Source organism: Staurois parvus, unplaced genomic scaffold, assembly GCF_062004578.1.
Source record: "Staurois parvus isolate SC_StPar_1 unplaced genomic scaffold, SC_StPar_1.0 ptg000649l, whole genome shotgun sequence".
Lineage (NCBI taxonomy): Eukaryota > Metazoa > Chordata > Amphibia > Anura > Ranidae > Staurois > Staurois parvus.
In genome coordinates, this window is record NW_028318445.1 from 40001 (window position 1) to 52043 (window position 12043).

A 12043-nucleotide genomic window follows, 5' to 3' on the forward strand; every position below is an offset into this window, starting at 1 on the left:
GAGCTGTGTTCCATGGGCCCCCCACCCAAAGTGACTCCCGTCACACGTTTTTTGGATATTTTTTTTTTAACAAAACACTTGTTTCTTTAGCATATTTGGGGTTGCATTAACAATCTACAACACCCAAATGCACATTGCGTATTTTTAGTGAGATCTGGAAATGCGAGAAGAATCATGCAATTCTGCCCACAATTCCAAGCTGCTCAGCTGTGAATGGGGCCTGGTAAAAGGGAGATAAACTGCTAATGGTTTATGGGGGGTGGAACTTTTATGTTGCCAAATTAAAGTGGTTGAAAAGACTTCAGGTTTTTTATCTTAATGCAGTCTCTCCCCACCACCCCCAGCCCTCTTTAAATACGTACCTGAACCCAATCTGGATCCAGTGCTGTTCTCTCTCTTCTCATCTCCTCATTGGACTCAGTGAGAGCAGCATGAGCTGTTGACTGCTTCTGCTGTCAATCAAATCCAGTTACAAAAAGGAGTGGGGGGCAGTGTCGAGCCACACAGTCTGTGTCAATAGACACACAGTGCAGCACGGGAGCAAGGCTGCACAAGTACGACAATAGGAAGTAGCTTCCTATGGTGGCACATGGAAAAGAGGAGGAACCCAGAAAAGGAAAAAAATATAAACAAACAACCCAGAACACTTCAAAGACCTTAGACAATCCACAAGGTCCACTTTTCTTTTTTTTTTCCTTGTAAAGTGTTGCTAAACCCAGGACCCTGTATTCACTTTATCTGGTCTCCCACAGTACACAGAACATGGAACATTATTTTAGCAAATATAAAACTGCTAAATACCTTTTCCCAGCAGTTGGAGCAGTCTATTGACTTATATCAGTGTCCAGCTGAGCACTGGTTAAAGCTTGTAGGAGGAGTTTCATTCTCCCCCCCCATTGTCCTATGAGGCTGCACAAGCACTGACCCTCTGTCTGGACAGTGCTGATTGGCCCTGTGGAAATCACATGCTCTCTCCCAAGGGGAAAAAAAAAAAAACATACAAATACGCACGAAACTGAGCATGTGCAGCTTGCCCCCAGGGCTCTGTACTATCAGTAGATGAATTGGGGACAGTAGAAAAAGAGGAGGTTTCAAGAAGACAGGATCAAACAGCCTTTTTTACACAATGCGGAGGATTAATCCCTTAGGTTCCACAGTGAGTATAACATGCATGCTTTACTGCATCTACAGACTGATTTTACGGTTGTGGGTTTAGTAACACTTTAAATATTCCATCGGCAACCAACTGGCCTCTCTGCAGCCCCCTCTCAGATATTTTGGGCTTGGCCAATAGTTCTAAATTTGGAAACTGCAAAAATTTTAATACATTTTTCCCAAAAAGGACCTACACCAAAAATGGTTTATCCCTAGAAGGATGAGCAGATTTGAGATTTCTCCTTCATATTCATGAAATTCCTCAGCTCACACATATTCCTAATCACTGTTAAGCTCTCACAAGGTCCAAAAGGAAGTACCGAGCAAATGGCTATCTGCAGCACCACTTCTTGCCTGCTGAAACCATAGTCACCAGGGCAGTAACTGACAAGAAACCTCTCTAATGGAGCTCTGGATAACAAGAAAAATCACAACAGGGAGTCTAATCCTTATCACGCCATCTTATATTCGCGCCAATCAGGAGAAAAAGAAAAAAAACTTTACATGTTAGCTGCATGCTGCCAGTTTTCCTTCCTGGATATACTAGCAGCTTAAGGAATAGCAGAAGCCCTTGCATGGCTTCTGGCCTTTCTGGAGAGTGCCCGTCAGAGACGGCGCATGGATGTGCACCGTCACAGGGCTCCGGCCGGCTCTGTTCGTGGCTGAGCGGCAGGCGTGCATGCGCATGCACAACGGCACTTCGCGCCGGGCGGGCTATTTAACCATTTGACGCCCGGCCTATGGCCAAATGGCCTCTGCAAAAATGCATTACCTTTCCGGGAGGCCGCCATATGGCGTCCTCCTGCACATGCGCAGTTCGCGCGCTTGCAGAACCGCGCAAGCTGTCACCGGCCGTGTACCTCAGACACAGCCGATGACAGATCTGAGTACCGGCCCCCGTTGCCGGTACCATGTGACCTGCTGTGACCAATCACAGCAGGTCACACGACAGTTGTATACAATGGATGGCTTCATTCATGCCATCCATTGTATACTAGTGTTTAGCTGTGATTGGTCACAGCTAATCACATGCACATGTCATATGATTAGCTGTGGCCAAATCACAGCGAAGCACAAAAAAAAAAAAAAACCTTGAATGAATGTCATTCAGGTAAATGCTTGCTTATAGCAAAGTAATTCTTTGGTACAGGCAAATTGTGTAAAAAAAAAAAAAAAAATACTGATCACTTCCCCAAAGTAGTACAATGTTACTATGGTAACATTGTACTACTTTGGACATAGTGAAATATGAAAAAAGAAAAAAAAAAAAAATTTAATAAAATATTTAAAATAAAAAAATTATATAATAAATTATATATATATATATATATATATATATATATATATATATATATATATATATATATATATATATATTTTAGTTTTTTTCACACTGTCACCAATCAGTGTCCCTGATCACCGCCATGCCAGTTATATGATGATGCTGTACTGCACTGGTGACAGTATGTGAACAAAAATAGTGAAAATAATTTTTTTTATTTTTTCATTTTCCGAAAAATTATGACAAAAAAAAAAAAATACAACTTCAAAAAACTCGCCATGCCTCTTATGAAGTACGTCGGACTGTCTACTCTGTTCTGACATTCTTGGACCTCAAGAAATTAGATTGGCTGTCAGTACTTCAGGATTGATCAATATTCAGATCTATACCATAGTTTGTGAACTCTATAACTTTCCTACAAACTAAAAAATACATCCTAATTTGGGTTATTTTCACCAAAGACATGTAGCAGAATACATCTCGGCCTAAATTTATGAAGAACAATTATTTATTTGTAAACTTTTATAACAGAAACAAAGAAAAACGTGTTTTTTTTTCAAAATTTTCAGTCTTTTTTGTTAATTTTGCAAAAAATAAAAACCCCAGCGGTGATTAAATACCACCAAAAGAAAGCTCTAGTTGAGTGAGGAAAATGATACAATTTTAGTTTGGGTACAGTGTTGTATGACCGCGTAATTGTCATTCAAAGTGTGAAAGCGCTGAAACCTGAAAAATGGCCTGGGCAGGAAGGGGTAAAATTGCCCCGTATGGAATTGGTTAAACTTGGATGAGACTCTGTTGCAGTTGCTTTTGGTCCTTATCCTGTGTTCCTGTATACTCTGCCATTTGTTTTGCCTTACTGATCCTGCCCTGTCAATTGACCTAGAACGCCGCCAGCCTCGACCTCTGCCTGCCCACCGACTTTTCTTCTGCCTGCCAATTGTCTACCTTGCCCGCTGGTTGCTGAACTGGACCGCCTGATGTTGCCTACTCTGATCCTGCAAGTATTCTGCCCCTGCACATCTGCCCGAGTACCCTACACCTCTGCCAGTGTGCCTTCCTCCAGCCGGTCCTGCATTTCCTGACGCACATCCGTCCATGGATTCCCAGCAGGCACTTGTGCTCTGGGACTCCCTGTCACTTTACCAGGGCCCCCGAGCCAGAGCCGCAAGGGAGGCCCTCATCTGCATCTCAGGATCCATCATCAGGTATGTGACAGCCCCAAGGTTTACAGGTTTGTAAGTGATGATCATATCTCCTCAACAGACACTCTACTCATGCCCATCAGTATCAGCCAAACATCCACATTACTACACCAAGTAGATCCCACCAGATCTAATCAATTGTAAAATGCAACCCCAGGTGGCTTCCAGCAAATCACTGGGGATGGAACAACTGGCCAACACACACAGTGGGAAGGGAAATGTCCAACCTCTATAGACAATGCCGTTTGTGTTCTCTTGGCCTATGGTATCCAGAAACAAACATCTTATGCAAAGCAAGTAAATCCCAGGTATACCAATGCCATCCTATGCAGAATCCAGACTGGAAAACAAAAAAAAAAAACAAAAAAAAAAAAAAAACCCTTTTCCCCAGAGATGCTCGCTAGCATCGCCGTGGCAACTGGCACTTAAAGCGCTCAGCTGGACAACAGAGAGAGCGGCCACACTCCATTCCCTTTGTGCTTGAACAGAGAGGAGCTATTCAGGGGACAGTTGCTTAGGAGACACCAAAAAAAAAAAAAAAAAAAAAAAAAAAAAAAAAAATTTGCACTGCTCCCCCACCAACAAATTCCATCAACCTACAAGAGCCATCAATCCAAGAAGATGCCTGTGCAAAAAACAAAAAAACATTTAGAGCTGTCCATTTAAAAGAAATCTAGAAAAGTGTAGTCGCAACTAGTGACTACTTTACTTTTCAATATTATCTCTCCAGCCAGCCATATACAGAGGACAGTTGGATTCTACAGATTCTAATCTGTGCACAAAATAACAAAAAAACTGAAACCACATAAAAGTAAGGCAATACCTTCATATAGATTCACGTGGTACAAGGCCGCTGTGATTGGCCTTTTACCACCTCACGTGATCAGCGGTGTCCGTAGGACACAGCAATCATGGAGATCGCCGGGTGAACGCCCCCCGGTGGCATATGACGCCCTCCCAGAATTGGCCGGCCGCGGTAAAGACGTCATTTGGCTATCTGCGGATGGCAAGTGGTCAATATAAATTGTACAACTCAGTTGAACAACAAAACTTAAATCTTTTTAGGTGGAGGGAAGTAAAAATAAAAAACAAATATGGTTGCATAAGTGTGCACACCCTTACACTAATCCTTTGTTGAAGCCCTTTTGATGTGATTCCAGCACTCAGGTCTTTTTGGTGATGAGTCTATCAGCATGGCACATCTTGACTTGGCAATATTTGCCCGCTCTTCCTTGCAAAAACACTCCAAATCTGTCAGATTGCGAGGCCATCTCCTGTGCACAGCCCTCTTCAGATCACCCCACAGATTTTCCATTGGATTCAGGTCTGGGCTCTGGCTGGGCCTTTCCAAACCTTTCATCTTCTTCTGGTGAAGCCATTCCTTTGTTGATTTGGATGTATGCTTTGGGTCGTTGTCATGCTGAAAGATGAAGTTCTTCTTCATGTTCAGCTTTCTAGCAGAAGCCGGAAGGTTTTGTGCCAAGATTGACTGTTATTTGGAACTGTTCATAATTCCCTCTACCTTGATTAAGGCCCCAGTTCAAGCTGAAGAAAAACAGCCCCAAAGCATCATGCTGCCACCACCATGCTTCACGGTGGGTATGGTGTTCTTTTGGTGATGTGCAGTGTTGTTTTTGCGCCAAACATGTCTTTTGGAATTATGGCCAAAAAGTTCAACCTTGGTTTCATCAGACCAGAACACAATTTTCCCACATGCTTTTGGGAGACTTCAGATGTGTTTTGGCAAAATCTAGCCGGGCTTGGATGTTTTTCTTCGTAAGAAAATGCTTCCATCTTGCCACTCTACCCCAGAGCCCAGACATATGAAGAATATGGGGGATTGTTCTCACATGGACCACACAGCCAGTACTTGCCAGATATTCCTGCGGCTCCTTTAATGTTGCTGTAGGCCTCTTGGCCGCCTCCCAGGCCAGTCTTCTTCTAGTCTTTTCATCAATTTTGGAGGGACGTCCAGTTCTTGGTGATGTCATTGTTGCGCCATATTTTCTCCACTTGATGATGACGACTGTCTTCACGGTCTTCCATGGTATATCTAATGCCTTGGAAATTCTTTTGTACCCTTCTCCTGACCGATACCTTTTAACAATGAGATCCCTCTGATGCTTTGGAAGCTCTCTGCGGACCATGGCTTTTGCTGTAGGATGCGACTAAGAAAATGACAGGAAAGACGTACTAGAATAGCTGAACTTTATTTGGGGTTTATCAGAGGCACTTTAAAATGATGGCAGGTGTGTACTGACTCCTATTTAACATGATTTGGAATGTGATTGCTTAATTCTGAACACAGCTACATCCCTAGTTACAAGAGGGTGTGCACACTTATGCAACCACATTATTTTAGTTTTTTAGGTTTACTTCTCCCCCCTAAAAGATTTCAGTTTGTTTTTCAATTAAGTTGTACAGTTTATAGGTCACATTAAAAAAGGTGGAAAAAAGTTCTGAAATTATTTTTTTACATCACAGAAACCTGACATTTTAACAGGGGCATGTAGACGTTTTATATCACGTGGGTAGCACTTAAGAGGGCAGGGGAAATTAAAAGCAGAGTTCCACTCAACTGTCAAAAAATAAAAGTCAGCAGCTACAAAAACTGTAGCTGCTGACTTTTAAAAAACAGCCACTTACCTGTCCCTCGGTCCCGTGGTGTGTCCCCCACAGCCCGTTTCACCGGCCGTCCTGTATTCCAGGAGGCCGGCATCTTCAGTGTGGGCACCCTGCTGTGATAGCTTGCGGCTTCACAGCCGGGTACCCACTGCACATGTGCGAGTAGTGCTGCACTTCATGAATGGTCCTGTAGTCTTCTGGGACCTGTCACATGTCCCAAAAGACTACAGGGAGGGAGAGAGAACACCTTCCGCTGCTGAACGCCTAGGTGATCGGACCGGACATGGGAGCGGGTACCTGTCAAATTCAGGTATTCGCCCCCCAAAAGGTGCCAATCCTTTTTGAGGAGCGGGGGAGCAGTCCTTAAAGCGGAACTTCCCCTTTTGGGTGGAGCTCCGCTTTAAATAAAAAGTGCTTCTGTGTTGTCACGCTGTCACATGCCCCCCTGAAGAAACAACCTGCAACCTTGTCAACACATTGCACAGGCATGGTCCACTGCTGTCGCAATCAGTAAGTCAATCTAGAGAAATTATATGCAGCCTAACACTGGAAAGAGTGCACATAGAGAGGAAGAGGCTAAAAAGAGGCTGCAGGAGATCAGCAGCACAGAGATATAAAAATTCAAGTATTATAATCCTCGGTTCACATATATGTGGCTATGCGGGCCACATTTTGCGCGGGCACGAGAGCCCATTCATTTGAATGGACTCCCGTTCCCCGTGACACGCAGGTAAGAAGTCCCTGCACTTCTCCTGAAAACTCAGCCCGCATGGGAACTTCGGTTCCCAGTACAGTTGCATTTTCCAGTGCAGGAGGCATGCCATTAGAACTAAATGGCACCCGCCCACGGGTCCGCATTCCTCTGTGCGGGTGGGGTGGCTGCACGGATTTTCGTGCGGATCTGCAGCCGCACCACCCGCACAGATGTGAACATAGACTTAAACTAGACAATTCTCTATGACCCTAGGTTCACATCTATGCGGGTGGTGCTGCTGCGAATCGGCAAGAAAATCCGTGCAGCCGCACCACCCGCACAGAGAAATGCGGACCCGCGGGTGTGTGCCATTAGTTCTAATGGAAAGCCGTGCGCACTAGAAAACGCAACCATACTGAGAACCGAGGTTCCCGTGCGGGCTGCATTTTCCAAAGAAATGCAGGAACTTCTTTCCCTGCGTGTCACAGGCAATCCATTCAAATGAATGGGCTCTCGTGCCCGTGCAAAACGCGGCCCGCATGGCCGGATAGATGTGAACTGGGGGTAACAGTGTTGTAACAACCTAAATGTCACCCCTCTAGGGTTTAGCCCTACTAAGCAAGACATATTCCACCAGATAAAGCAACTTTGGCGGGAGTTGGACTTTGTGACACACAATGGGAAGAATTTGTTTTCATCAGTGCAAAACGTGAATCTAAAAGCCCTTTCAGTACAGCAAATCTGTACAAAAACAAGTAATCCGAACCCCACGTTCATACAATTTTATTAATGAAGTGAAAAGACTGAACAAATAAAAAAATTCCCATACACGGAAACGTGAAGAGAGACCGGCTCTACTCGAAACTCTTCTATCCTCTGGGAAAAATCAGGGATCAGCAATTCCTCCACACCCTCCCCCTTGTTAGGTGTTACTGAATGCAATTACCTGTGAAACCGCAGCTGACAGCAAACCAAAAATTAGACCGACATATACAATAGCACTGCCAGTACAAAGGAAAGATTAGCAAGGGATGTCAAACTATTTAAATGACCGCTAAAAGCTCCAATAAAATGCTCCGTCTGCTGTCTCCCAATTTGTTCTAGGTTTTTTTTTTTTGGTTATGATTAAAGGATACATTTTAACAGCTCCAGATTTGGCACCAATTGCCATGATCCGCAGCACTGGGTCAAAGGCAAGAGAGCTTGGCTGGTTAGGGAATCCATGTTCCACGGTCTGTAGGAGAGAAAAAAAAACAAAAACAATTAATAAGTTAGATTGGCATAATTTATATAGCAGAAAACAATTCGAATAGGTAAAACACAATCTCAAAATCTCATATAAGCAACATAATAATTCAACTTCAAAAATCATTTTAACAAAAGTTTCAATCTTGAGACTTTTTAAAAACTTAATACCTAGTGATCCTGCCAGTTAGGAATGAGCCAGGGATGAGCTTGGGTTCATGTGGAACCGGGAAGGGTACATCCAGTGCTAGCCTAACCCTCTGCAGCCGGGCCACTCCTCGCCCTACACAAAGGGGCGGGGATTGCTGGTGACATCACTGACCTAATCTGCCAATATTAGGTCAATGATGTCACTAGCATCCCAGCTCCTTTGCACACATGCAGCTGCGGGGCAAGGAATGCCTCAGCCACAGCTGATTGGGCCAGTATTATTTATTTCAGGTACTTACATAGCGCCATCAATTTACGCAGCACTTTACATATATATTGTACATTCACATCAGTCCCTAATCCTCAAGGGGCGTACAATCTAAGGTCCCTAACCCTCAAGGGGCGTACAATCTAAGGTCCCTAACCCTCAAGGGGCGTACAATCTAAGGTCCCTAACCCTCAAGGGGCGTACAATCTAAGGTCCCTAACCCTCAAGGGGCGTACAATCTAAGGTCCCTAACTCACATTCATACATACACATACTAGGGACAATTTAGACAGGATCCAATTAACCGACCAGCATGTCTTTGGATTGTGGGAGGAAACCAGAGTACCCGGAGGAAACCCACGCAGGCACAGGGAGAACATGCAAACTCCAGGCAGGTGGTGCCGTGGCGGCGATTTGAACCTATGACCCAAGTACTGCCAGGGGGGAATGCTAACCTTGCATTGCAGGTCAGCAGAAGGGTCATCTTACAGTGGAAGTTAGTAGGGCACACTTGCACTGGAGGTCAGCAGAAGGGTCATCTTACACTGGTGGTCAATTGAAGGTAATGCTCCTTACACTGTGGTCAGTAGGAAGATCTAGTAGCTAAAAAATCATTGGTGTCAGTGGTTAACAGAGTCTGGAATTGCCCGCTGTCAAAAGAACCTCCTACAACCTCTGGAGGACCCTAGGGACCCATGGAACCCTTGTCAGAAGATATTGTTCCCATTAAAAGGTTCAGTGAAACAGGCCATAACATTATTCAATTACTAAAACATTTCATATAAACAGATTTTTAGCCATTTTTCTGTGGGAAGTTGCTGGCAGTTACACAGGACAAGAACCATCTGTTCATTAGTGGGGAAAACAAACGTCTTCTCCAGATCGGTGTGTAATGGTGAGGTATTTCATCTTCATAAAACATTCTTATCTTTTGAAGCACAAAGACAGTCTCTCTTCCATCATGATAATTGGTCCATTGACCTTGGCTTCCCACTGTTGGAGCACAAAGGCCTCATACACACCTGGGATGACCACACTGATTTAAAGGCTAAGTTCTCTATTTTTTTTCTAAAATCCAACTCCCCCATGCACCAATATACCATTAGTGTACTTCAGTTGCAAAAATATACAATCTCTCATCGATCTGGAGAACAAGGCCTAACTTTAGCCTTCGATAAATTTCTTAGATAGCTTTTTCAATTCTCGGAATGTAGACGAGGACAGAGCAGCCACTAGGACCCCGGAAGGAGATTACCAGCTGATCTCAATAGCACACATCCTGCACCGACCTCATACACGCACCCATCAACTATTTTTTTTATCACAGCATCCCAGGAATCCCTCCCCACGTGCATTTGCCTGGCAACCCAGCTTCTCTACAGATGGGCTCAGGCCACATGCTAAACTCCCTGGGCCCACAATGCAGCCCATGGGACACCCCCCCCCCCCCCGATGTAATGCAAGGGACTGCTTGATTGGATACAAAGTGATTTGATAGATGCGGTGTCTTCCTATTATAACGTTTTGGAAAATCTACAAGGAGATCGCACAGTGTATGGTCACCTTTATACATCTAAAATTAACTAGTTACACTTTCAGTGTCATTGATGGTCAATGGCACACCAAACAAAAACAAGCAAACATTTTGCCACATGAAAAAGCAGGTAAAAAATACAGCAAAACGCGTAGTAAAAAAAAAAAAAAAGTGCAACGTGCAACACGCCAAAATGTCTCATTAGCTACTTTGACACGTGTAGCACATGTCACTGAAATCAACGGGCTGCCCTATGTGTGTTACTGGAAAAATATGTTACTCTCACCTAGGTTCACATCTGTGCGGGTGGTGCCGCTGCGGATCCTCACGAATATCCGTGCAGCTGCACCACCCGCACAGAAAAATGCGGACCCGCAGGCGGGTGCCATTAATTCTAACGGCACGCCGCACGCACTGGAAACGCAACCAAGGTTCCCATGCGGGCTGCGTTTTCCAAAGTACTTCTTTCTCTGCGTGTCACGGGCACGGGCTCTTATGCCCGTGCAAAACACGGCCCGCGCGGCTGCATAGATGTGAACCGGGGGTCAGTGTGAATGGGACCTGAAAGTGAAATTGATGCAGTTACACAACGAGGCTCTATTCACATTCATGTTTCCAAACGCATGGCAAACTGCACAGAAAAGTGCATGCTTTGCCATGCATTTCAGAAACACAAATGTGCAATGTGTTTATGTTGTCATTCCATGTTAAAGGCACCCCCTAGTGCAACAAATGCACCAAAAACTGCAGTAACACACTGTGCTCCACACACGTGTGTGTGTATATAATATATATATATATATATATATATATATATATATATACATATACATATACATACACACACACACACACACACACACATATACACACACACACACACACACACACACAGTGGGGATCGAAAGTTTGGGCACCCCAGCTAAAAATTTGTATTAATGTGCATAAAGAAGCCAAGGAAAGATGGAAAAATCTCCAAAAGGCATCAAATTACGGATTAGACATTCTTATAATATGTCAACAAAAGTTAGATTTTATTTCCATCATTTACACTTTCAAAATAACAGAAAACAAAAAAATGGCGTCTGCAAAGGTTTGGGCACCCTGCAGAATTTATAGCATGCACTGCCCCCTTTGGCAAGTATCACAGCTTGTAAACGCTTTTTGTAGCCAGCCAAGAGTCTTTCAATTCTTGTTTGAGGTATCTTTGCCCATTCTTCCTTACAAAAGTCTTCCAGTTCTTTGAGATTTCTGGGCTGTCTGTCACGCACTGCTCTTTTAAGGTCTATCCATAGATTTTCAATTATGTTGAGGTCAGGAGATTGTGAAGGCCATGGCAAAACCTGCAGTTTACGCCTCTTGATGTAATCCCCCGTGGATTTCGAGGTGTGTTTAGGATCATTATCCATTTGTAGAAGCCATCCTCTCTTTAACTTCAGCTTTTTCACAGATGGCATCAAGTTACCATCCAAAATTTGCTGACATTTTATTGAATCCATTTTTCCTTCTACTCGCGAGATGTTCCCTGTGCCACTGGCTGTAACACAACCAAAAGCATGATTGATCCAACCCCATGCTTAACAGTTGGACAGAGGCTCTTTTCATTAAATTCTGTGCGCCTTCTTCTCCAAACGTACCTTTGCTCATTCCGGCCAAAAAGTTCAATTTTAACCTCATCGGTCCACAGAACTTGTTTCCAAAATGCATCAGGCTTGTCTATATGTTCATTTGCAAAGTTCAAACGATGATTTTTGTGGTGAGGACGTAGAAGAGGTTTTCTTCTGAGGACTCTTCCATGAAGACCATATTTGTACAAGTATCTCTTTATAGTGGAATAGTGTACCACAACTCCAGTGTCTGCCAGATCTTTCTGGAGGGATCGTGC

General features: G+C 43.9%; 1 protein-coding gene across 1 annotated transcript in view; it reads right to left on the reverse strand.

Annotated features, from left to right (window-relative positions):
* The window catches only part of LOC149448888 (lethal(2) giant larvae protein homolog 1-like), a gene marked incomplete at its 3' end in the record, with an annotated part of 103424 nt that overhangs the window by 39688 nt on the left and 51693 nt on the right, over positions 1-12043 (reverse strand). The window contains exon 2 of the mRNA XM_089694082.1: positions 8098-8195. Within this exon, the coding sequence (XP_089550208.1) occupies positions 8098-8195 (98 nt within the window). The remainder of the gene's footprint in view (positions 1-8097; positions 8196-12043) is intronic.